The sequence below is a fragment of the Podarcis melisellensis genome (genome assembly GCF_964234715.1).
Source record: "Podarcis melisellensis genome assembly, chromosome: Z".
NCBI lineage: Eukaryota > Metazoa > Chordata > Lepidosauria > Squamata > Lacertidae > Podarcis > Podarcis melisellensis.
In genome coordinates, this window is record NC_138547.1 from 10070180 (window position 1) to 10095648 (window position 25469).

Sequence of the window (25469 nt, forward strand, 5' to 3'; positions counted from 1 at the left end):
CTCCTTTGGGAGGAAGGCTAGGATATGTGTTTAAAAAGTAAATAAAAGCAAAGCATGTGGTCTTCCACTGGGCTATGCCCCCCCCCCGCCTTCCAACAGCCTTGCTCCAAGCCTCGCCTGGTCCTGTTACCTTTTCGAGCTCTGAATTTCGTCCACGTTGAAGTCAAAGATGCTCGCCAGGTGATGGTTTGTGCTCCAAGCAGAGGCAAAATCAGTCTGAGAGTCGGGATGTGAAGAACAGAACGATGGCAAAACAGAAACCTCCATTACAAATATATACAGATATTATCAAGCAGAGAGGTGGGGAGTTTGATTTCAACGACAGACTGGACGCTTATATCTCTCACTCCTCATGGGCTAATTTTAACAGATGGATGGGGCTGCCCACTTGCTAATCCAGATGTCATAGTGACACCAGGTGTACCTTTTTTGTGTGTGCATGATCAAAGGCATGGTGTTTTGCAATTGCCACCAAACAGCTGACAGTCAGCCCTTCCAGAGCTTTGCCAACACTAACCATCTGATTGGTTGCAAAGCATGCAAAGCTCCATGAATGGAACTTTGTGGGTGCTTGCAACCCACCCCCTTTTGACCCAGCCATGGCTTTATTTGCCCTCACACCTGACACTGCATGCAGTATCAGGTACAAAGAGCTGAGCTGGAATGGCCTGCTGGGTCAAATGGGGGTGAGGGAGAGGGCTAGTGGCCTACAAGCCAAAGGTTCCTGACCAGTGCTCAAGCAGTATAGCATGACCAAAGGTCAGCTCTCTCTCTTTCTCTCTCTCGGCTAGATTCCTCCACCCTTTGTGCCTTAACAGCAGGTTTAAATAGCCTGAAACAGAAGCAAGCCAACTGCTGCTCCGGAGCCTCTGCCTCCCCTAAAATTGTTCCCCAGCCCCGCCCCGCCCTTGTGAAGCCATTGGTGCAAGCATACAAGCCCCCGTCCCATTCTGAAACACATCTCACATATGTGCAATCAAACCAAACACATGTTCTTCCCGTTCACCCTTGCTTGGTATCCTGCTGCTGCCCCCTCCCTCGGTCATCTCCAGTGTCAAATTTCAGACTGTAAGCTCCTCTAGGCAGGGAGCTAAATTGTCACCATTCTGCACTGTGCCAGGCAAAGTGGTGGCGCTGTCCTGTATGCTAATAATAGCAAGCTCATTCTCTGAGCACTGATCTTTACATGCCCAAAACAGCAGAAGAGGGAGATAACAGCAAGCTCAGGGGAACCTGAAATATTTGAAGAAGTATGAAAAATATTGGGTAAGAGGGAATCTTAAGAGGAACCCATAAACAGCTCAGTGAGAAAGCATGCTGAGTAGGTATGGAATGATGCCTGAGTGCTGGAAGGCAAGGGGAATGGAACACCAAATAAGAAAAGAAGTTGAACAGAGTAACTGGAACACTGAACAGAAGCACTCCACACTGCAACATTATACTGCAGGTTCCACTTGTTTTTATGCGGAATGCTGAAGTATAATGAGAACTGAGCATGCTCAATGGTCATAGGATGCTGACTGACTATGGAAGCAGGGCAAGGTTGGGGTGGAAATGCAGCCAGGTGCTTTGGAAAAGGGCGTATCTAACTGGCACTGTGAACAGCCCTTAGCTGCTGCTAAGAAGAACACCATTATTCAACCACTCTGGGCTGAGTGAGGGGCAGCTTCTTTTCTTCAAAAAATGAAAATAAAGAAACTAACACTTGGAATCGCATCATCCAAGAGGAACTTTGCCTTTTTCCCCTTCTTCTTCTTCTTCTTCATCTGTACATTGTGCGGTGTCGAACTGTGGAAAAACAATATTGGAACAATTGACAGATTTAGTATACTTTTGATGTAAAGTTTTTGGTTTTCCTTTCCCATGCTGGTTGCGTTCTCATTTTTCACCTCCATAATAGCTGGGCAAAATGGCAAGATCTGCACCATTCCTTCTCTGCATATCCAAATAACCTCCTTCCCTACAGATCCTTGCAGCTGCTCTGATCAACAGGCAGAAGACCTTTTCAGTACTTCCACCACCCTCAGAAGTTCAGAGAGGGCCTTCTTTGCAACAGCCCCTGAGTTGTGGAATTCCCTCCCCACAGAGGTGCAGCTGAAACCTTCATTACATAGTTTCCATCATATGCTGAATGGCCTTCAACATATATATAGGATGCACCCTACTGTTGTGACTGTAATTTGCAGTAGCAAAAATACTACTGTGTTTTTTAAATTGCTGTAGCCCACCCTGGGACCTTATGGCAAAAGGCAGGTAAGAAATACAATTAGTAAGATTAAAAAGACATCAGTAATGATGCTGATGACTGAATACACATAAAGGGATTCTAACTTTGGAAGCAGAGGGTAATAGCTATTCATAGTGACAGAGGAAGCACCAAGGTCGGCTCTCCAGATGTTGTGGGACTCCAACTCCCATCATCCTTGTCCATTAGTCATGCTGGGTAGTGCTGAGGGGAGTCAAAGTCCAACAATACTTGGGAGCAGCACCAGTCACTGATCTCTGATTGACACTGACTGGCAGTGGCTCTCCAGGGTTTCAGACATGGAGTCTCTGTCACAAGCGACTAGGGCCCTGCGGGACTTGACATCTTTCCACAGGGCCTGCAAGACAGAGCTGTTCCGCCTGGCCTTTGGTTTGGACTCAGTCTGACCCTTATATTTCCCTCCCCTTACGGTTTTGATTTATGGGCTACTTTTAAAATGAGGCTGAATTTAATATTGCATTTTAACCTGTATTTTAAATTGGGGTTTTTTCCTATTGTGTTTTTATTAATTTTACTAGTGTTAGCCGCCCTGAGCCCAGCTCTGGCTGGGGAGGGTGGGATATAAATAATATTTATTTATTTATTTATTTATTTATTTATTTATTTATTTATTTATTTAATCTCCCAGCCCAACCTGGAGATGGCAGGGATTGAACCTGGGACCTTTTGCATGCAGAGCAGGTGCTCTGCCACTGTGCTATGGCCTTTCTCTGACATTCATGATCCTAGAGTAAACACAGGGAAAGGGGTACCTGTAGACCTGGGCAATATGGTGATAGATAAGTGAGGACTGGTTTGAAATCCACATCGTAATCACTGGTTCAGAATATTTGCCCTGACTATAATATAAACTGCTCAAAGCCAGAGAACACTTTTGTCTGTTGCCCTTCCTGTTAGATCCTGCAGATGGCAGCAAACCACAACGCAGGCACAGACCAGGAACTTTCCTCTGGCTACAATGCCATGAGATTCTCTTGCAAAGCAGGCTGGCAGGTGCTGGAAGCCTCTTTTCCCCCCATGGGGTTATTCTGAATTCAAAAAACAATGAAATAAACCTTGCCCTGTTGTTTAAGCCTCTTCTTTCCCAAGTTCCCTTCCTCCTTCCCTCCTTCCCTTCTCTCCCTCTTTCCCTCGTGTCCATACCCTTTGCTTCTCCTCTTTTGCAGAGGGTGGGATGCACACTTTTCTGTCTCTCTCTCTCCCCCCCCCCCCAATTATGCTCTCCCATTTTAAAGAAGGCCCAACCCCTGGCTCATGTGAGCAAGAGCGACAAGGGGGCTCACTCAGCTGAGGCACAAAAAAGCTTCCTGTGCCTCAACTGACCCATTTAAAGAAGCCCCCCACTCTGGTAGGGCTAAGTGATGTATCTCTGCTGCTGCTGCTGCTGCTCCCCCCACCTTATTTCCAACATTGTCATATATTGCCATATTTAGCTGTAAACCAGATATTACCCAGTCCTCGTCACCTCATACATTGGTCCCTGCAAAGTAGTTATCCATTGCTTGGCTTCACAGTTACAAAATGGTCCACAAATTTCCTGGCCCCGCTTGCCAGCAGTGAACCTGTTACGTGTTTTTTACTGCATGGTTTTCTGTGCAATTGTTGAAAGCTTTTAATGAACAGCAGTACTGTATATAAATATTTTTACATAGAACAAACCATCCTGCTAGATTTTTGGAGGTGGAGGAGAGGGAGGGATGGCTAGCTGGCTGACTCATTCTGTTACCTGGAAGTATGGTGTAGTGGTTAAGAGTACTAGACTTAGACAAGGCGGGTTCAAATCCCCCTTGGGCCACAAAACTCGCTGGGTGACCCTGGGCCACTGGTCATCTCTCAGCCTAGCCTACCTCAAGGAGTCTTTCAGAAGGCTCCCTGAAGGAAGGGTGAGATACAAAAATGTATGGGAAACAGTTATGGTCACAAGCATCACCCTGCTCAAGTGCAGACCTGCTTTGGTTGGAGGACTTAGGGTTCTCTGTTTCCTTCGGCTCAGGAGGTTTGGCATCAGCCGGCTCTGGGACCTTCCCTGGCAAGAGTTTGTCTGGTGGGCTTGGTGGGACGCGGACCCGCAGTCGGAAAATGCACTTCTTCTTCTTGATTTCCTTCCCACTCAGAAATCTGAAAGGCAGCAGACAGTAAAGTTTGGTATTGAATTTTCAATTGGTAGTGATTCCCCCCAAGAAAATGCAATTCTAAAAGCCACCCTGACTGGTTGCAGATTGGCAAAATGTTTTTAGCACTTGCAATGTCTACTGTGCTTTTAATTAAAAGCTTTTCGCTTGCAGGTTCGGCAGCATTTTGGGAAATGGTTTTCCGAGACTTTTGTCAGCCTCCATGCGATGGCTATCTCACCCTTTTCCTTTCCAAACTCTGACTTCCAGGTCAACCAAATGGAAATTGGCATCAGGAAAGACTTTCCAAAAGATGTTGATTACAGGGAACACAATAAAAGTGATGCGGAGAAACAGCCCTTTTATTACTCTTACCTGCTTTTGTAGCTGTTTAGTGCGTTAAGGAGGTGTTCGGCTCTCTCTGCCACGGGAGTGTTCTTCAGCTGAGAGGAAGAACTTACTTAGTTATTTTCAATTTCTTTTTAAATGATGCTTTAAAGGGTCAGAAGCCCTCTCAAGGCAGCCTTCCTCAAACTGCATCATAACATTTAAAACATAAAAACACAAGTATTAAAACTCAGACAGCAAAGTACAAACAACCTGTTCCAGACCAGCAGCCTGCATAAAACATTTCAGACAGTTCAGAGTAATTTATAAAACAAAAAAGCAGCTGTTAGTTTAAAAACAGGGACCTGCATCATCGATTAGAAGCAGACTGGAACAAAGAAAAGGCCCATTTAAAGGTGCCTTTTAATGGTGGAAGAGCAGCTTCCTTGAATGCAGAAGGTTGGAGATTCAATCCCTGGCATCTCCGCGTCTGAAACCCCAGAGAACTGTTGCCAGTCAGTGTAGGCAGTGGTGAGCTAGATGGACCATTGGTTTGAAGCAGCAGAAGGCAGCTTTCTGTGTTCCGCGGAAGGGAATTCTTAGGACCAGGGCCAGCACCAGAAAGCTGTCAGGGATGAGGGGCTCTGTGGGTCCCCATTATCCTTGATCATTGGCCATGTTGGGCAGTGGGGCTGAGGGGACCTGGCAGCCCACAAAATCTGGATGTAAGTCAAAATCCAAGAGTTTTAGGCCCCAACCCAGTTAAAGTTGGTCGTGACTAAGGCTGCAATCCTAACCCTATATACCTGGGAAGTCTTCTGAGTAAACATGGTTAGAACCAGTGATCTTGGGGGGGGGGAATGGCATGCAGTACCACCACCCTTGGGACGCGGGTGGCACTGTGGGTTAAACCACAGAGCCTAGGACTTGCCGATCAGAAGATTGGCGGTTCGAATCCCCGCGACGGGGTGAGCTCCAGTTGCTCGGTCCCTGCTCCTGCCAACCTAGCAGTTTGAAAGCACCTCAAAGTGCAAGTAGATAAATAGGTACTGCTCTGGAGGGAAGGTAAACGGCGATTCCATGTGCTGCTCTGGTTCGCCAGAAGCGGCTTAGTCATGCTGCCCACATGACCTGGAAGCTGTATGCCGGCTCCCTCGGCCAATAAAGCGAGATGGGCGCCGCAACCCCAGAGTCGGCCATGACTGGACCTAATGGTCAGGGGTCCCTTTACCTTTACCTTCACCTTTGGGGGGGGGGTAAGGACCCTGTCAGAGCATTGCAACTCCCTCCCCAAGCCCCGGAAGCATTTGCCCAGTTTAGGGAAGGAGGCATGATGCTGTGACAAGATCCTGGAACCCTACTGCCTCCTACCCAAAGCCAGGCAGGGGAGGTCTCTTCACTTGGGTGGCAGCGCCCTGGTAGGTAGGCAAGGGAGCATCAAGCAGCTAATCTGCCCTTACAGCCCAGCCTTGGCATCACCCCACACCCCTCCCCCACGCACTGGCCTCTCCCCCTGCTTGCTGGTGAGTACTGGAACTTTTTTCCCTAGGAAAAAAGCACTGGCGCAGCCTAAGTCCCACTGAAGCCCAAAGAATAAGCCAGCCTGGTTGTGATATTTTATTAGCTCATTTGAAGCCTTACTATTTTAATTAAAAATTAAAAAATCAATAAAAGTTTAATATTGCTGGGGGGGCACGCAAGCCTTTGCACAAGCCCCCTCCTGGCCCCACATCATGGCTATGGGAAGCTGCCTTGTGAAGAGTCAGACAATTGACCCATCTAGCTCTGTATGATACTGAGTGCCATCAGCCCTCCAGAGTTTCAGACAGAGGTCTTCCTCAATCTTACTTGGAGATGTCAGGGACTGGACTTGAAAATGTCTCTACATGCAATGCATGTGCCCAAGCACTGAGTTGCAAGCCTTCCCCCGATGGAAGCTGAAAGGGGCAGGGGTATTGCAAGTGGCTTCTGCGGTTTCTTGAAGCGTTGGCCAAACATTATTCTTTGGTTCCTTGAGGGCTAGCAGCTTAAAAAAAAAGGCTGAGATTCTGAATTCACAGCTCCTCATTTCCCCCAAATATTAATTTAGCATTTACTGATATTTACTCTTTTTTATTCAAACTGTGTTTATTTTAAATTGAAATGGCAACATATATACTTATACCAGTGAACATTCTGATTACGGCCACAAGGTGGAGCCCACGTTCCAGCTTTGAAGTTGTAAATGGAACCAAGCAGGGTTCTCAATGGCTCTGTCACCCTCCTTCTTTCAATGCAGAAGTGGGAAACTTTGACCATCCAGATTGCCAATGGGTTCTAACTCCCATCAACCTCAGCCAGCATGCTCAAAGTTCAGGAATTACTGGAGTTGTAGTCCAGGAACATCTAGAAGGCTAGTAGTTCCATGGCCCTGCTTTTACTGGTTTGACAGCCCTGCCACTAACCTTCCCAAGCTGCAGAAGGTTCCAGCGCTGATTGACAAACGTCAAGATTTCATCAAAGTCAAAGTATTTCTTTTTGCTTTGGACACCCAGGTTGTAGAGTACAAGATGCACGAGATCCACCCTGTGCGTGGTAAAAGGAAACAGAATGACCAAGGTTTCCTGCAGAGGACCTGTTCACAGAGCATTCATCCTGATTTTGTTTGCATAAATACTATGCGGATATTAGACTATGGCCACATGAACACCATAGATTTAAAGCCCAGTGATACCACTTTAAACAGTCTTGGCTTCTGCCAAAAAATCCGGGGAGTTTGTTGAGGCCACTGAGAGTTATTAGCCGGCCCCCAATCCTCTCACAGAGCTACAACTTCCAGAGTGGTTTAGCAGTCAACCTCTATTCCCAGAGAGATTGTAGCTCCAGGAGTCTATTTTCACTTACATGTGCATTCTTAACCATGCTTTTATTCCAGCATATGAATTCTCGTACACATTACCTGGCAGGAGAGCTGCATTGCAAATTTCAGAGCAGAGCAAATTCTGAAGGTGGCAGTGTTTCACTTCCCATTTTGTTTTGGGAATCATAGATTAGGTAGGTTCACCTTTAAGCGAGACCTGAATCGAATTTCTCCCTCATCCCTAAATGCAGTGGAGATATTGCTCCTTGCATAATTGCCACGTTCTTTACCGCTACCAGTTTACAGATTGCCTCCCATAAGAAAGACTCCAAAGGACATCTCTGACACCTTGGCTCTTTCCAAGCCCCTAACGCAACACAGAAGGATTGTTAAGAGTTCATACTAAACAGGGTTATTTCGGTAAGTGCCTGTAAATAGAAGTGGGGTTAATGTAGATCTCTGGCTGCTCATGCTTACTTATGAGGAGGCCATTTCACAGACAGCTGAATCATTGGCAATGCATTCAATGATCTAGTTATCTGACAGTGTCCCTGATCAGTTTTCTTCTTATACGCCTTGCAGGTCTTTTCCACCTGGCCTGGGAGGGCAGGAGTACAGGGTTTTTTGTATCTTTTCTTAAGATCTTGTGATTTATGTTTTTTGATGTTTTATTTACTGTTTATGACTACTATTGTTATGTTGCAGTAATGTGTTCTTGCATGTTGTAAGGCCCATTGAGCATGGTTTGACTGTGGAAAGGTGGCATATAAATAAAATGTATGTATGTATGTGTGTATGTATGTATGATATAAGCATGTCACACCCTGTAGCAGGGGTTCCCCAAAGTGAGTAGTGCCACCTCCAAGGGGACCAGTGGGAGGGTGTTAAGAGGCAAGGCAGCAGTAGCAGAGCTCTGGAGATGAAAAAGACTATCAAACTTTGAAAAGCTAGTACCACTGGATGAAGTTCATCAGTTTTGTTGAATTAATTAAACTAAATAGTTTTTGTTTTATTTTGAATGAATGTGCAATTGATTATTACTGTTCGGAATTTTATTATGTTATTGCCTTCCTTAGTGGCGGAGGGGTATTATTTCTGAATAATGATTTATACAGGGTGGGGGGAGCACTCAGGATGAGTTTATAGAACCAAACAAAGGTGGTCCACTGCTCTACAAATTTTGCTGGAACCGTATTTATTTCACTACAAATAAAATATTCTATAAACAAATAGAAAATAAATATTGCTGCTTATATACAGCTGATTTCCTTCGCAATAATAAACGCTGAGAGTGTGCTTCTTCCTCTGCCTTACCATCTCAAAGACAAACGTTTGATGTATTCTGGGCCCTGGTTGCACACCGCGCAGCAGAAAACATAAAACCTGAAAGTTAAAAAAACAAAAACAAATAAATGAACAAGCAGAACTTTCTTTAACTCATATTAGCAGCATTGTATACCTGATGTTGCTCTGGTATGAAGCAAAAAAAAGAGATGTAAGTGAAAGTGCCAGGCTGGGGAGAACATTGCACAGATTGTAGCCACCACCAGAAAGGCCCTCTCCCTTTATCATTCTCCTCCAAGCTTCCCTCTGAAAGGGGACCCCAACACAGCAAACCAAAGAAGGTGAGGGAAAGACGTACCGGTCTCCATACATCATTGGGCAGCTAAGGCACTGTGTGCAGGCTTCATGGAACCATTGTTGGCAACGGTAACATTGCAGCATCTTCAGGTACCACCTGGAGGGGAAAGAAACTTAGTTGGACCGGGTGAGAGTTGCAACACCTGTGGAGTATTCCCTACTCAAGTCTGCCAACCACAGTACTAGCATGGGTTTCCCAGAAGGATGCTGATGAGGAATTGCGGCCTTTGGGCTGAAAATAAATACCCCACTGGTGAGTAAGATTAAATCAGTCCTTCACAACCTGGGACCCTCAAGTCGTTGTTGGACTCCCAGTTACCATCAGCCCCAGCTAGCATGGCCAATGGGCAACGATTATGGAAGTTGTAGTCTAACATCTGAAGAGTGCCAGGTTGAGGAAGTCTGAATTAACTCAGAAGAACGTAAGAAAAGCCTCCTGGATCCGCACAATGGCTCAGCACCCTGTTTTCTCACAGTGGCCACAGAATAGCTATCATGGCTAGTAGCCATTGATAGTCATCTCCTCTATGAACTTGTCTAATCCTCTTTTAACGCCATCTATCTTGGTCGGCATCACTGCACTCTGTGGGAGTGAGTTCCAGAATTTGACTGTGTGCAACTTTTATCTGTCCTGAGTCTTCCAGCATTCAGTTACATGAGTTCTGCTTTGAACTCTGAATTAATGAAGATGGTGCTCATGCTTTGCAGTCTTCCCATTAGACCTTCTGGTAGGTCACTGTGAGAACAGGATGCTGGACTAAGTGGGCCGTTGGCCTGATCCAGTAAGGCTCTTATATGAGGTGTTCCCAATTTAGTGCAAGTCAGAAAAACTGCAGACGGTAAGCACCATCTTAAAAGAGGCATTCATCTATCTATCATCTATCTATCTATCTATCTATCTATCTATCTATCTATCTATCTATCATCTATCTATCATCTATCATCTATCTATCTATCTATCTATCTATCATCTATCTATCTATCTATCTATCATCTATCTATCTATCTATCTATCTATCTATCATCTATCTATCTATCATCTCTGTCTGTCTATCATCTATCTATCTATATCTATCTATCATCTATCAATCAATCAATCATCTGTCTGTCTGTCTGTCTGTCTGTCTGTCTATCTATCTATCTATCTATCTATCTATCTATCTATCTATCTCTGTCTGCCTGTCTATCTATCTATCTCTGTCTGTCTGTCTGTCTATCTATCTATCTATCTATCTATCTATCTATCTATCTATCATCATCTATCTATATCGGCAAGGGATGCCTCTTCCAAGCCAGTGGCACACACATGCCTCATCTAAAAGACAAGAAACTTGCTAACTGCTGTAACTTATTTAATTTAACTGGTCCACTATTCATCTGCAATTTAACTGATTTATATTTCTGCAAAGCATGTTGAAGTGGGCATAGCTCGATCGATAGAGCATGAGACCCTTAATCTCAGGGTTGCGGGTTTGAGCCCCACATTGGACAAAAGTTTCCTGCATTGCAGGGAGTTGGACTAGATGGCCCGCGTGGTCCCTTCCAACTCTACAATTATATGACTCTGTGGTTCCAGCCAGGCAGAAACACAATGGGAGTGCAAATCAGGGCCCATAAGTGGTGTGGCCTGGAGAGAGTCCCAAGGACCAGACAGAGAGGCTTGGAGGGCCGTATTAGGACCCCAGGCCAGTCATTTCCCAGTCGTGGTGTAGGTAAGCCTCTCTATCTAGCTGTGCGAGACACACACATTTTAAAGCTTGCATGTGCACCCCTGCAGATGTGGACCACCACATGATTCAGGAGCTTAAATTTCCAAAGGAAGACCCCCCCCCCCAGAAGAAAAGGCCAGGATAGATTTGCTCCCTATTGTCAGAGGTCTTCAGAAAGCTCCATCTCCTCAGACATGCCCCCCTCTCCTGGGTGCCCCCCTTTGTTTTCGTTTCTGTTTCTCTTACTCGCCAGGGCCGCCACAGTAACAGTAGCACTGCTGGTGATTGGTTCTGTGGTGAGAGTCCCATTCCAGCTCCTGCAGGTTATAGGACAGCACCATCTTGATCCGTTGCAGCGTCTTCGCAATGGTGCCTTTCCTCAGGGCTCCACCATTCTGCAGAGGCAAAAAGTAGCAAAAGGTTCAGACCGCAAAAAGGCGTCAGGGAGTGGCAGGTGCTAGAGGATGAATGGTGGCGGGGGGGGGATGCTGAGCAAAGCTGGGGTGGGTATAAATAAATTATTATTATTATTATTATTATTATTATTATTATTATTATTATTATTATTTCATTGACAAGAGCACCTGCTTTGCATGCAGAAGGTTCCATATCCAGGAAGGACCCGTTTGAAACAGTTTTTCTTTCTCTAATACTTTTTAATCTCCTCTCTTGTTTTTTTTCTTTAGGTTTTCCTATTTCTTTTATTCTTCCTTCCTACGTTCTTTTACAGATTAAGTAGCTGTTTGTATCAGTATATTATAACATGATACTTTGTGATGGATATGCAATTTTGTATATCTCTGAATACGTATCAATACATAAATTAAATAGAGAGAGAGAGATCTTGAAGAAATGGTGTCAGCATAAACAAAGCTTAAACTGGATGGATCAATGGTTTGACTTATAAAAATAATAATATTCTGGCTGTCCTCTGGCAGAGACAGCACACTAGGTTTGATCCACCACTAGCAATTACTAGGTTTTCACATAGGGGCATCCATAAAGAAGCATCTGCCCAGAGATTGTATGCTCCCGAAACGAGAGCTAGCAGAAAGCATTCCTTGAATCCTATCACTCACCCGTACAGCCAGGGCGAAGATGCATCTCCGACAGAACCAAGATGAATCCAAGGAACTCTCATCGCTGCTCACTGCTGGGATATGGCATTGCTGGTGGAAACCTGAGAGGCAAAGTTTTGCAACTACGTCAAGAGGCTGAGCACTTTCTACAGGGTTGCACTAGGCTGGATCCATCACACCATACACTGAAAGTGCATAGCTCCCCTCCCAAAGATTCCTGGGAACTGTAGCTTGTATAGGGTGCTGGGAAATGTCAACACTGGGAAATACTGAGCTGGATGATGTGACTCAGCTTAAGAAGATTCCTATGTTCCTAGGAATGTCACTCAGCATGCCACTGCCAAGCTCTGACCAAAGGAAAGAAATGCAAGATGTCCACCAGGGAAGCTTCTTGGCACCAGCAGGAGGCTGCAGCCATCTAAGGGCCACTCGGAGGCTGCTCTCCTATTGAGGCACAGGAGTCTGGCCCCATCCATCAACCAAAGAGCAGCAGGAGGGAGCTTGCTTTCCAGTCTCCTTGACAGAAAGAAAACTAAAGTGCATAACATGAAAGGAAAAGGTATTGGGAGGGAGGAGGAAAAAAGCAAAATTGGGGCATCAGAGAGTTGCGGGGGGGAATCATCTTATTATTATTCTTACATGCCACTTTAGGAACCTTTTCGATCTGGAGAACAGGGCTTTTTTTTTAAAGAGACTTCCTGCTAACCTAATAATGATACAGCAAGCTTGCTGAGCGATAAGGGCATTCTCGTTGCTGCCATTTTCTGCCTCACCGCCCCCCAAGCCCCTAACACAGGGTGGTGGAACTTCCAGGACATTCTTCTTACCAAGTCCACATTTCCCGCATATCAGTATGTCATTCAGAGGGGATTTTGTCTTTTCCATACAGATGTTACACATTGATTCTTCACCAGGGAGACCAGCTGAAAAAGAAGACGAATGTCAGCAGCAATCGCCACAACCGCTTGGGAAAAGGATGGAGTACCATTGTACTGTTGAGAGTGTATTAACCCATGGTCTGTTTGTGTGGTTTGGGAGCTGCATGGTCAGGGGAAAAACAATGCTGTCCAGGGTTGTAAAGACTGCGGAGAGAATAATTGGGTGCACTCTTCCCACCTTGGATCAAATCTATGCTTCCAGGTGCTATAAGAAAGCTGCAGAGATAGCGCAGGATAGTGCGCACCCCGGAAACGACCTCTTTCAGCTTCTGCCTTCTGGAAGAAGGTACAGGGTTATAAGGACTAGGACTAGCTGCCTAAGAAACAGTTTTTATCCAAATGCGATTTTGGTTTTAAAGGCAGTGTAAGGTAGTCTCTGTGGGAGTATATTGTATTTAATTATGGGGTATCAGAGTTTTTAGAGGGTTAACCAGGCTGGGATAGCAAGCTTGTTGGTTTCTGATTGTCTGATGTAGATTTTTTTTTCAATTTCGTTGTTCTGTATGGGACAATGACAATAAAGATTATTGTATCGTATCGAAGCCCAATCCTACTGTCACTGGGAGATTTCCACCTCATATAAAAAAATGAAAAAGCCTTATATCAGGGTCCCCTCCAGAAATACATTTTATATAACGCCGGTGGTGAGTTTTCTGCTCATGGTGGTATTGGGGCGCTTATATGCAGGCCACCTTCACACACATAAAGCACCATCTTTAAAGCGGAAGAGCTACAATTCTCAGAGTGGTTCAGCAATCAATCCCTCCTTCACAGGGGACTCGTAGCTCGGGGGGGGGGGAGGATAACAATTATCAGCACCCTTAATAGCTCCCTTAATTCTTTGGGGGAAAGTCAGGTCTGTTTAAATGTAGCCATAATCTTGCTCATAACAGTTCTTGTGCCAGCAAAATTTCAGGATGGACATACGGCTTCGTTTCAAATTGGTGCATGCCCCATAGCCAGGAGCAGAATGACTTTGAAACTAATTAAGCTTAAGCTTAAGGACCTCTAATCCTGAAGGAGCCCCATAAGGAATGTTAGTCCTCATTGTTTAAACGTTTTGGGTCTAGTAGATCCAATCTGAGTCTCACGACTCAAACCGATTAATTTTTGTGTGTGTGTATTTCAACAATTCCAAAGTTTGAGAGACAGCAGCACAGATGTTGCAAAGGTGTAGTGTCACTGTAAGTTGGCTGTTCTGCTGTGACTAATGTATTTTTAAAATAAAATAAAATCAGAGGTGGGTTTTCTGACTCGATGAATATGCTCAGAACTCTGGAAAATGCCTGAAGACAGCATGGAATATAAGGCGGGGCACTGTTGTGTTGGATAACAAAAAAGTCAAATAAAAATACTGCGGATCAGCAACTTGAAGAACAGATGAGAAAAACCATACAGTACTATTTTGAAAAGAGTTGTAGCCGACTGCTTGATAATCCAGTTAAGTAAGAGGACTGGCCCATATGAGCAGATTGCAAAAAAGATTCAAATTCTTCTCAGAACTGATGAACAGTTCTGAAATTGATGTGGACAGTAATAAACTGATAATATCATATTACAAAGATGATATTGACCACAAATTAGTAATTGGGTATTATCAGTTCAAAGAATATTTGCACCTTAGGAAAACCCAGAACACAGAATAAAAGATGCCATCTAAAATTCAATGTGCAGGAGGTCTTCAGCTTATATGTGAGCAACATGTAACTGAAATGTTGCCCAATATTACTGCTGCACTTAAGCTGTACTTGACAATGCCTGACATGAGATGTGAAGCCGAAATGAATTTTTCAAAGCTATTCTTTATAAGCTCTCATATGATGAAACTATATGTAACTATGTTGCTAGAAAAGTTAGAAAAAGAGAGTTTCGTAAAATGTGCTCCATGTACAGTAGTACGTATTTTCATAGGCCTCTAAAATAGAAGATTATATTGACCGTGGTATTTTCTATGTTTTATTTCATCATTCTATAATGCATCTTGCATGTATATAACATTTTTCTAATTTTCATACCCCCATAACTTGAAAACTATGAGGCAGGAGGTGTGGGAATTATTCACACCAGTGATATCAACGAGTGAGATAATCCAGCACAGCAAATTTAATCAAAATCCAAGATGTAGTAACTACATTTAAAAAAAATTATGTGGTAAGCAGTCGTGGAACAACCTCATTGAAGAGGATGACAGTGGTCACCCAGACCTCATTGCTGCTTGCTTCAGGGACCCCTAAGTGTAGGTTTGCCACAGCCCACAACTTCCTACTGAAGCCCTGTAATTTTTTTATACCACAGATGGTCCAGATTTATCTAGTCTGTAGACTAGATTGCAGGAATATCAATTTAGAGGGGGGGAACTTCACATCTGTAGGAAAAACAACAGGAATGTAGCAAAATCTTCCAGGGGGTTCTATGATATTGTTCTTTTCAACAAAATATAATAATATCTGGATGAAAAGCTTTGATATTAGTTAGATGACCTAGCTCTGGTTCACCAGATGCTTGCTGTCTCATCTTGCACTATTTGTTAAAATATCTGATGACTATTAAAGCGAAAAAAAGGTGTTTGTCAAGCAAAATAAAAAATCCAGGTTTTGTCTTGCTTTTGTTGCACTATGATGCAAGAGCTGCCTCTCTTCATAAGCACCAATGCAGTAATAAAGAGGAATGGTGTGTGGCCACACCAGTAAATTTACCACTATTACACTATTATTGTATCAACGGCATGTTGCAGAAAGCACCAGCAAGAAAACCCCAAAGTGGGGGGGGGGACTCCCTGTCTGGAACCCTGGAGAGCAGCTGCCACTCAGTGTGGACAATATTGAGCTAGGCAGACCAATAGCCTGACTTGGTATAAGGCAGCTTCCTATGTTCTAGCATCAAAAACTCCTGTAAGTTGGGAGCACAGGAAATTGCCTTATAATCAATCTGACCATCGTCCACAATGAGCTGAGCAAGTCAAGGTTGGTATGTGAAGGTTGTGTTTACAGGAGAACCATGGGAAAAAGACAGAACAGGACGTAAGCAAAGGATTGTTATTAGAAGTTGTGGTCGGGCAAGAGATAAGGAAGCTGGAAGCTTAATGTTATGACTCACAGAAAAACTATTAGAATTTAGCTGAAGGTGAAAGTAATGCTATAGATGGACATTACTGCGCCATTGCTTATAAGTGCTGTTTTCATATTTGGTGTGCCACCCACTGTCTCCCTACTTGCTGATTGCGTCAGTTGTGTCACACCAGCCTTGGAACACCTAAATAAACATCCCGTTTTGCTGACAATCAGGGGTGGGTGGGTGTCTGGATTCTCTTGGCTTGAAACCCAGTATCTCTCAAACACTATGATCCTTCAAACCTAACACATCAGGGAGAAGCTCTGCAGTAGAGCCATTTGTTTCAGGAAGTCTCGTTGTGTGTTTCAAAATGGCACCCACCTACCCTGAAATTTAACATGGTACATTCTGCTCCCACACTTCAGGATCCCCCTTCATTGTTCCACTACCACCAGCATGTAGACTGGGCCCATGCAGAAGTCCCAGAGAAGACTGCAGACTCACTCACCGTGCTGGATGTCTTTCCAAAGCACCCAGTATTTGGAGTTGTCTTCAAAGGTCATCAGGCAACTCTGTTTGGAACCGCTCACCTGCAAATATGGAAACCAGGGGGCAGAGAGAGAAAAACTGTTAAGAACCAATGGTTCACACAAGATATTAACACAAGCAAGACTGGTACAATAATGAGGTGGAACGAAACAATTACTTCAGCTGGTGGGCCTGGAGGGCAGAAAACCGATGTCCCACAAGCACCCCATCCACTTCATTATTACATTGGCTTGGCACCGCCTCCCCACTGCCTCACTTTGCTCTGAAATTTCAGTGGGACTATGACTGATGTGTTCTCAACCTCTCATTGAAAGCAACAGCAATATAAGGTGCTTACTTTTGATTTGATTTGCACACACTCTGTGCAGAATATGAATAAAAAGTGAATATCTTCCTAATGTTCCCAAGAGCATAAATGATGTTTTGTTACTCTCCATGAGAATAGGACCCAGCATTCTTGGTCTCAGGAAAATGATTTATTTTTTCCAATAAAGAAGCTTTTTTTAATTAAAAAAAAACAAAACACTTTCTTTACCCTCTTGATCTTCCCAAGGTAATAGAGCCCATCGGTCCAGCAGCACAAGACGTTCTGTCCTTCCATTAGCTTGAGCATCAGTTCTTGACGGCTTTTACGGTTCTGGGCGACTGTATCCGCCCTGGATTGGTCAACAGGTCTGCTGCCCGCAAGCACAGGCTCAACACTGGCACTCTCCATGACCCTGAGTGGACACTGGTGATAAAACATGAATTTTTTTTAAAATTATTTTTTACATTTTAAAATTCAGCTTCGTTAATGAAGGTCAGGGGATACCAAACTTTTCCAGCTGGCAGGCCCACCTGGAACTCGAAGAAAGTGACAACACACGAAGCACAAAATGGTAGCTGCATATGATATGAAATAAATAAATAATAATAATAATATCTGGGCGGCTTCCAACATAACACATAACACAAAATGGCCATTCCCAGAGTTCCATGAGGAAAAGGATGGATTCTTAAACCACTCTGGGAATTGTATATCTATGTAGGGAATAGGGGTCTCCTAACAACTCTCAGAGGGCTGAGACGCGGGTGGCGCTGTGGGTTAAACCACAGAGCCTAGGACTTGCCGATCAGAAGGTCGGCGGTTCGAATCCCTGCGAAGGGGTGAGCTCCCGTTGCTCGGTCCCAGCTCCTGCCAACCTAGCAGTTCGAAAGCACTTCAAAGTGCAAGTATATGAATAGGTACTGCTCCAGTGGGAAGGTAAATGGCGTTTCTGTGCGCTGCTCTGGTTCTCCAGAAGCGGCTTAGTCATGCTGGCCACATGACGCAGAAGCCAATAAAGCGAGATGAGAGCAGCAACCCCAGAGTCAACCACAACTGGACCTAATGGTCAGGGGTCCCTTTACCTTTTAACAACTCTCAGCACCCTGAACAGACTATAACTCCCAGGATTCTTTGGGGGAAGACACAACAGCTTAAAGCAGCATGGCACTGTTTTACATGTATAGTGCAGACGGGGTCCATGTGGAGGCCAACGGGCTGTGGAAGCCACCATTTACTGAGGGTGATGTTTGCCCTGATTACATCACAAAACCACAACCCCCTCAAGGAACTCTTTTGGTTCAAAAAACAGGAGGCCCAGCCAACAAGCCAGTAGCATGGACCGCCCGCACCATGATCTATTTTTATCTCTTTGTTGGCAGCGGATGCGTTTGCTCAGCAGAGACTATGGAATTGAAAAGCCTACAAGATCAGCTGAGCCAACAACATCTAACAGGTCACTCTCCCAACGTCTGGCAAGCAGATGCCTTGCACAATCTGTTGGAGCATGACCCTCTGGTCATGTGTCGCTGCTGGCTGATCAGGATCCAAGGGTTGTGCGCAGAACACTCTGCAACAAGGCCTGGGTGTCAGTATCTGCCTGACTGAGCTCATACTGGACAGCAGCTCAAAAATGCAGGGCAGCAATGGCGAGTCTCAGGGTTATGTATATTCCCAGTTGGTCGAGATCACCTCAAACTGGGACTTCGGTATTAGAAGGCAATCAAATACAGGTGAGTGCGATCATCTTGGGAACTCTGGTGGCTTCAGTTAGGAACTGCATGGTTTATAAAGGGAACCTGGGATAGGAGGCATCATGTAGCCTGAGCACTAAAACACAATGATTACTGCAATGCACTCTGTGTGGGGCTGCCCACAATTTTTATTGCACTCAGGCAACTTCTAGGAGCTACAGGTGAGAGCTGAGTGCAGGGTAGGGACCAAAGATGGACAAAATAGGGGCATGACATGTTCTCCAGACAGAGATATTACTCCTGCACTAACACTTCCCTCTACAATACAATGAGCATCAACAAAAGACCCAGATCTGGTGAGGAAGCACAATTCACCCATCCCTCCACAAAACCAGAAAACTGCTCATAACTTTGGGAGTGACCAGTTCTGCCAACATGTCCAGTGTGTGACAGCACCACACCCCAGGAAACAGCTTCGAATGGCCAGTTAAACCAGGGTAGCCGAGGGGTCTCAAACCCTCAGTGAGTTAGGGTTGCATGCGATGATGGGCTCTGGTGGATTGAACGGAAAAGACCAAGAGTGGGTCCAATGGTCAAGAAAGCAGTTTCTGCATGTGCTGTAGAGGGAAGTGAGGGGCTGATGGGGCTCATCAACCTGGAAGTTAGCCCATCTAGGAGAAGGAAAACTCTGATCCTAAGATATGCCTTGTGGAAGATCTTTGAGAGAAGACAAGGCTAAGTGGTAAACCCTACATAGATCTGGAGCGGAATCTCTAAGATGCCAAACGTATTGCTCTGCTTTCCTTTGGACCACATCAGGGAGGCTGAGAGAGGGGTCTTCCCATCTGGGGAGCCCAGGACCTCCATACACACTGCCCAGACTTGTGCCCCAGGGAGGTCACTAATGCAGCAGTCTGACTTAGAACTCCATTGTCTCTTGAGACAGATGGATGCTCACAACATTGTATTCTTTTCTGCTTTGTTGTATAGATTTATTTAGCCACCTTGGGCGGGTGTCTCAGAGACAAAAAAAATTGGTTGGTATCCAATTAAATTCTTCTCAGAGTAGACTTAGCAAAATTAATGGACCTAAATGAGTCATGTCCTTCATTTCATTCCAAAGTGAGTAGGACTAACACTAGATACAATGGATTATCATTGAATCATTATTAATAGTTTTCATGGATATTATTTAGTTGATCTTCAATTCATTACTGTGGTTGGGCATATACACATTATTGTCTTGAAAGAATCTTAGTTTGGAAAGGCAGGACATAAACTGGTTTCAAAAAAATTAAATGAGCTTATTCTTATTAATTTATATACTATATTATTAATTTTAAACATATTTAATATTTATCAAACTAAATCCTGCTCAGATTAGACCCACTGAAACTATTGGACCTAAATTTCTCATGTCTATTTTTAATTGCTCTACTCCTCATAGTCTAAACTGGAATATAAACTACATAAGTTAAAGCACCATCTATGTACATGGTGCTTTACAAAGAACAGGTTGAAGAGATTTCTGCCAGCGTTCCAAAATTAGCCGGGCGCCAGTCAATTCTGCAACTGGCAACCGGCATTTTGCAGCTGGATGGAGATGTCTGGGGGGCACCCTTGGTGCCTAGCATCTCCTCCTGCCTGGCTGCAGTCAGCTGGTCTGCTGGTCTGCTGGGCAGCAGCAAAAAAGGGGTGCCATTTGCTGCCACGCTACTCTGCAGACCAACTGATTCACCTGACAGCAAAGAAAAAAATATTTAATTTTTTGCTGCCGTACTGCCAGGCAAATCACCTGGTATGGTAGCGCAGCTGCAGCAAAAAAAAAAAAAGTTGCCTATACATTTTGTTTTTGCATCCACAAACTACCGTATGTTTCGCTCTATAAGGCACACTTTTTCTCCTACTTTTTTACTCCTAAAAAGTAAGGGGAAATGCGTGTGCGTCTTATGGAGCAAATGCAGGCTGCGCAGCTATCCCAGAAGCCAGAACAGTGAGAGGGATCAGTGTGCAGCGCTCCCTCTCGCTGTTCTAGCTTCTGGCTTAGCCGGGTGCAACCTCTTCAGGGCAGCGGGGAGCCTTCATCCCACTGCCCTGAGGAGACTGTGCAGCTCTTGGGGGCTTTTCCGGGAGGTTGGGGAAAGGACAGAGCGCGCAAGAGCCGCGCTCCCTTTAAAGAGCCGCGCAGAGCCTGTGTGCGGCTCTTGGGGGCTTTTCCCTGAGGAGGAAGAAGGGAAACCCATCAGTGACAGGCTGCCCTTCTCCCTCCTCAGGGAAAAGCCTGCAAGCGCTGCACACACGCTCCACACGGCTCTTGAAAGGGAGTGTTGAGCAGAGCCTGGCATGCATACAGGTTCTGCTCAGTGCTCCATTTAAGGAATATTTTTCTCCTTGCATTCCCCCTCTAAAAACTAGGTGTGTCTTATGGTCAGGTGTGTCTTATGGGGCGAAAAATACAGTAGGTCCCAGGAGCCACATGGCTCCTTGGTTTTTTTCCTATCCCAATTTCTAACACTGGTTTCTGCCCCTGGGGAGCTTACAATTAAGGAAGACATCAGAGGAAGGGGGGGAAGGGGGAGTAAGATAACAGGAGGACATATGATTGTTTCAGGAACTAATTGTCTGATTGGGTGTAAGGCTACTTCCTAAGGAAGTTTCTTTGGACAGCTGTTCCTTAACTTTATTTTGCCAGCTGAGGAAGCCAGGGCCAATTAGCAGCAGGATACAGCAGGCGCAGTCTGTTGCTTGTTAAATCAGCGCTGGAGATTGAGGCAGGTCAGGTTCCAAGGAAGCTCATTCTGTGTTCGGTTCCAAACTATGAGAAACCGCCTCTGGTTTTCCAAGAAAAAGGTCTGGAGTTCATTGGATTTGCTTCTCCAGCCTCACAATTACACAACGCACAAACCCGAAGGGACTCCAAATCTCCTTAAACAAACACATAATCACCACCCATCTTTACCAGGAAGCCTTTGGCACAATATTGCCACATGTCTTAACAGCTCTTGATTTCATTATTGATCCTATTGTCAGCTTGAGCCCCACAAGGGGTGCTTATCTTAAAAGGGGATGTGTAAATCTATGAAATATATAAATAAAGCCATAGCGCATTGGGATGTAGCCAATGCTAGGCCTACTCAGAGTAGAACCACTGAAATTAATAGCCAAGACTATGGCCACATTCACACCATACATTTAAAATGATATGCTACCACTTTAAACAGTCAGACCCCCACTTCATAGACTTCCCTGTACAGAAGAGGAACTAATTGTTAAAGCCCCCTGAGAATTGTATCTCTATGAGGGGAATAGGGGGGGTCCTGTTTCCAGCTCCCAGTGCCCTTAATAAACTACAGCCCTCATAATTCTTATGGGGAAGCTATGCTGTTTTCAGTGGTATCACAGTACTTTAAATAGGAAATGATATATGACAGCCACATTCAAATCTCTCATGGAAGATGGAGAAAGCTTCTTTTCTCCTGCTCTGGAAGGTAGGACCAGTAACAATGGATTCAAGTTACAAGGCAGGAGAGTCCAACTAAACATCAGGAAGAACTTTCTTTTCTTTCCCCTCATAATATTTTATTAAAGCTTTTTCATAATACAATACAATAAACTAATATAATAAACAAAAACAGAGGAAGAAAAAGAAAACTCTCAAGGGTAGTTCTTAACCCTTTTCTCACAAAGAAAGGGATGGACCTCCAAGCCTCTCACCTGGGAGCTTCCCTTTCTTCTCCCAGATGTTTCTAAGCAGAGGTTGGATGGCCACCTGTCACGGATGTTTTATCTGAGATTCCTGCCTCGCACGGGGCTGGACTAGATGGTCCTCACAGTCCCTTTCTAACTCTGCAATTCTATGATTCTAAGAAATGTATGGTGTGAACATGATATTACTTAAGTTCATTAGGTTATTTGGGTTTATTTTGGGTAAAACTTAGTTGGCTCCAACCCATCATAACTAGAAGAGATGCATGTTCCTCTACATACTTTATGCTGCTTCCATTTCCCTCTTCTCTCTTTTTCATCTCCCCACACACACACCCCTGGTCACATTTTACACTGCAAGCTCCTCAGGACAGGGACCTGTCAACCAGAGCTTTTGCCAAAGGGCTCTGCACATTGACGACACTAGATAAATAAATAATGGTTCTTGAGAACAATAATAATAATCAGTAGCCCATGACACGGAGGGTCACCACTGCTCACCTGACCTCCAAGCAGTTGCTTTGATGCTGCCTACCAGGAGGAAACAGGGAGGAAGTGGTGAGATTGGCACAGTGCAAATGCACCGGAATAGCCAATCGGGTACTCCTGCCAACGCATTTGCACCACTCTGACCTCACCGCCCCTCCCTCTCCCAGTAAGCAGCAGCAATGCAACTGACCAGAGGGGCAGGTGAGGGGCAGGTTCCCAAAGATTATCATTATTATCATTTTGTGTGCGGGTGTGGGTGTCTGCACATATGTGTATTTTTGTATGCAATGTTTGGCAGGAAATAAGACAGTAAATAACAAATAACAAACTGAATATTGATGTATGTAATTTTTATTTCTTAATTATATTTAGCGGTAGTATGGCTGTATTGTTTTTTGTAACATAAAATCATTCAATAAAAATTATTTGAAAAAAGAAGAAAAGAGAAGCAGGTTCCCAAAGTCAGGTGAGGGGCAGGTTCCCCACCATGCCTTCTGCTGCTGGAACTTATTATTCTACAAAAAGGCTAAGGAGTAAACCATATACAAATCTGGAGTGGAGTCCCCAAGGCAGTCAGATGGCGTCTTGTATGCCTCCTTCCTGCAACTCCTGCAGCCACCCTGGTGTCAAATGTCTTGTTCTGCTTTGGCCCACATCAGTATTATTATTATTATTATTATTATTATTATTATTATTATTATTATTATTATTATTATCATCATTTATTCATTTCCCATTTGACACATTACATCCATACAAGCTTTGCCTTAGTCTTATATAGACTTCCCAACTTACCTTCTATCGACACTCTATTTCAAATTTTTAGTTTGCTACAACGCTTTACGTTTTCTCTCTCCCCCCTGTATTATTTCTCTTTTCTTTTCTTTGTCTTGTCTACTGCTGCTCATAGGCTTATCCGACTTGCAAGTTAACCTTGATACCACTCTAAAGTATTCTTCGAAAAGCTCCCACTTGCCTCCTTTTCTTTTCATCACAATTTCTTATTTTGGTTGTCGAACTTGCTAACTAAACAAAATCTATTAACTTCTGCAACCATTGATCCTTTGTTGGAACAATAATTTCTTTCCAATTTTTTTGCATAAGTTTTCCTTGCAGCCACAGTAGCATATAAAAATAGGTTCCGTGTTTTCTTAGGTACCGTATATCTTCCCCCATTATTGCCAGCAATAAGGCTCCTGGTCTTTTTGGGAAGGTGAATTTAAGGTGAGTTCCTCATATATCATTTCCCAATCCCCAAACTTACATTGCCACCACATATGATATAGAGAGCCTCCTTTTATTAAACATTTCCAATATGCATTAGATCCTCTCTTGTGCTTTCTGGAATGTTTACTTGGCATCAGATACCATCTATATACCATTTTGAAGATGTTCTCTTGAATTGCATAGCAGGCCGAAAATTTTACTGGCCCATTCCATAATTTTTTCCATGCCAAAAGTTCAATGTTATATCCAATAACTGATGCCCAGTGTACCATCGCCTCTTTCACTTATTCACCTTTAGGTTCCCATTCAAGTAGAGATCTGTATACTTTATTTTTTTTTGTTACCAATATTATTTTCTCAACTTCCAATCCACCTTCTACAAATCCTTTTTCTTTGCCTCTTCTAAATATCTTATTTATTTGCAAATACTGGAATCAATCTGTGACTAGTCTAATCACTTGTTCTTCTCTCTCTCTCTTTTTAAAGTCTTACAGAGTTATCTTTAAATTCAAGAAGGTCTTTATACGTTCCCCAGTTTTCCTCCATGTTCACTTTTTTTTTACCTCAACCACCTCCATTGGAGAAATCTAGCATGGGGTCTTCCTTTCTTAACATTTCTCTATATTTTGCCCAAACATTGTACACACTCCTCCTGATCACATAATTTAAAAAACTCTTGTGCACTTTGGCCTTATTATAATACAAATAGCTATGCCACCCAAACCTTAGGTCAAATCCAAGTCAAAGGTTCCTGCATCCTTTAATTCTACCCACTCCTTCACGCACACAGCCACAAAGTACAGTCTCAAATCAGCAAATGAGAAACCCCCTCTATTCCTCTCATCTCTTAGTATTTTATGCTTAATCCTTGGCGTTTTTTCTTGCCATATAAAAACTGTTAACAATTTTTTGGGAACATGGTTTAATTTGGACCACATCAGTGAAGCCGAGAGGGAGGTCTTGTCACTTGGGCAGCTCAGGACCTCCATCCGCACTGCCTAGGCTTCCACTCCGAGGTCACTTCCAGGCTGCTAATGCACACTTTGTCTCTTGAGACAGACAGATGCCAACAATAACACCACCTTTCCTCTGAAAAAAAAGTCCTTTTTTTTTGTCTAGAGGATGAGGTAGAAATGCCACACAGGAATAAATGAATAAACACCCAAAGGAAGTTACAAAACACCAACACCACACACACCTGTAACACAGCAATCTGCTACTACTTGCCTCAATGTCCAGCAGCAGCAACAGGAACCAAAATCACTTAACTCTACCTTCTGTGTCTTGGAAAGGCTGTCAAATATCCCGGCACTTCAGGGTGCCAAGCAACGGTGCCATCATTCTAGGACTTTGCGGCAGGTGTCCAGAGCCCTTCTTAGCAGAAGGAGCACAAAGGTCTCTAAACCCATCAGGTCTGGACTGCAGCACAGGTGAGCCCGTCAGGGCAAGTAGGGCACATCCCCACCAACCTCAGAAAGCCCCCACCTGCCTGCCTTCTTACTTGCAACCAGTTCCGGGAGTGGCCCAGACCGCCAGCTTC

The 25469-nt window shown here is 44.2% G+C and overlaps 1 protein-coding gene across 2 annotated transcripts in view; it reads right to left on the reverse strand.

The window, feature by feature from the left end:
* The window catches only part of PHF19 (PHD finger protein 19), a 30553-nt gene that overhangs the window by 2079 nt on the left and 3005 nt on the right, over window positions 1–25469 (reverse strand). Inside the window, exons 2-14 of one of the 2 annotated variants that reach the window (XM_081896461.1) lie at window positions 17348–17392; window positions 17046–17240; window positions 16470–16551; window positions 12800–12895; window positions 11973–12073; window positions 11140–11288; window positions 9186–9281; window positions 8858–8926; window positions 7149–7269; window positions 4753–4820; window positions 4214–4384; window positions 1704–1788; window positions 131–216 (exon numbers count right to left, since the gene is read on the reverse strand). In XM_081896461.1, coding sequence (XP_081752587.1) covers window positions 131–216; window positions 1704–1788; window positions 4214–4384; window positions 4753–4820; window positions 7149–7269; window positions 8858–8926; window positions 9186–9281; window positions 11140–11288; window positions 11973–12073; window positions 12800–12895; window positions 16470–16551; window positions 17046–17225 — 1304 coding nt within the window. In that variant the 5' untranslated portion in view covers window positions 17226–17240; window positions 17348–17392. The remainder of the gene's footprint in view (window positions 1–130; window positions 217–1703; window positions 1789–4213; window positions 4385–4752; window positions 4821–7148; window positions 7270–8857; window positions 8927–9185; window positions 9282–11139; window positions 11289–11972; window positions 12074–12799; window positions 12896–16469; window positions 16552–17045; window positions 17241–17347; window positions 17393–25469) is intronic. The other variant, XM_081896460.1, reaches the window with a different exon arrangement.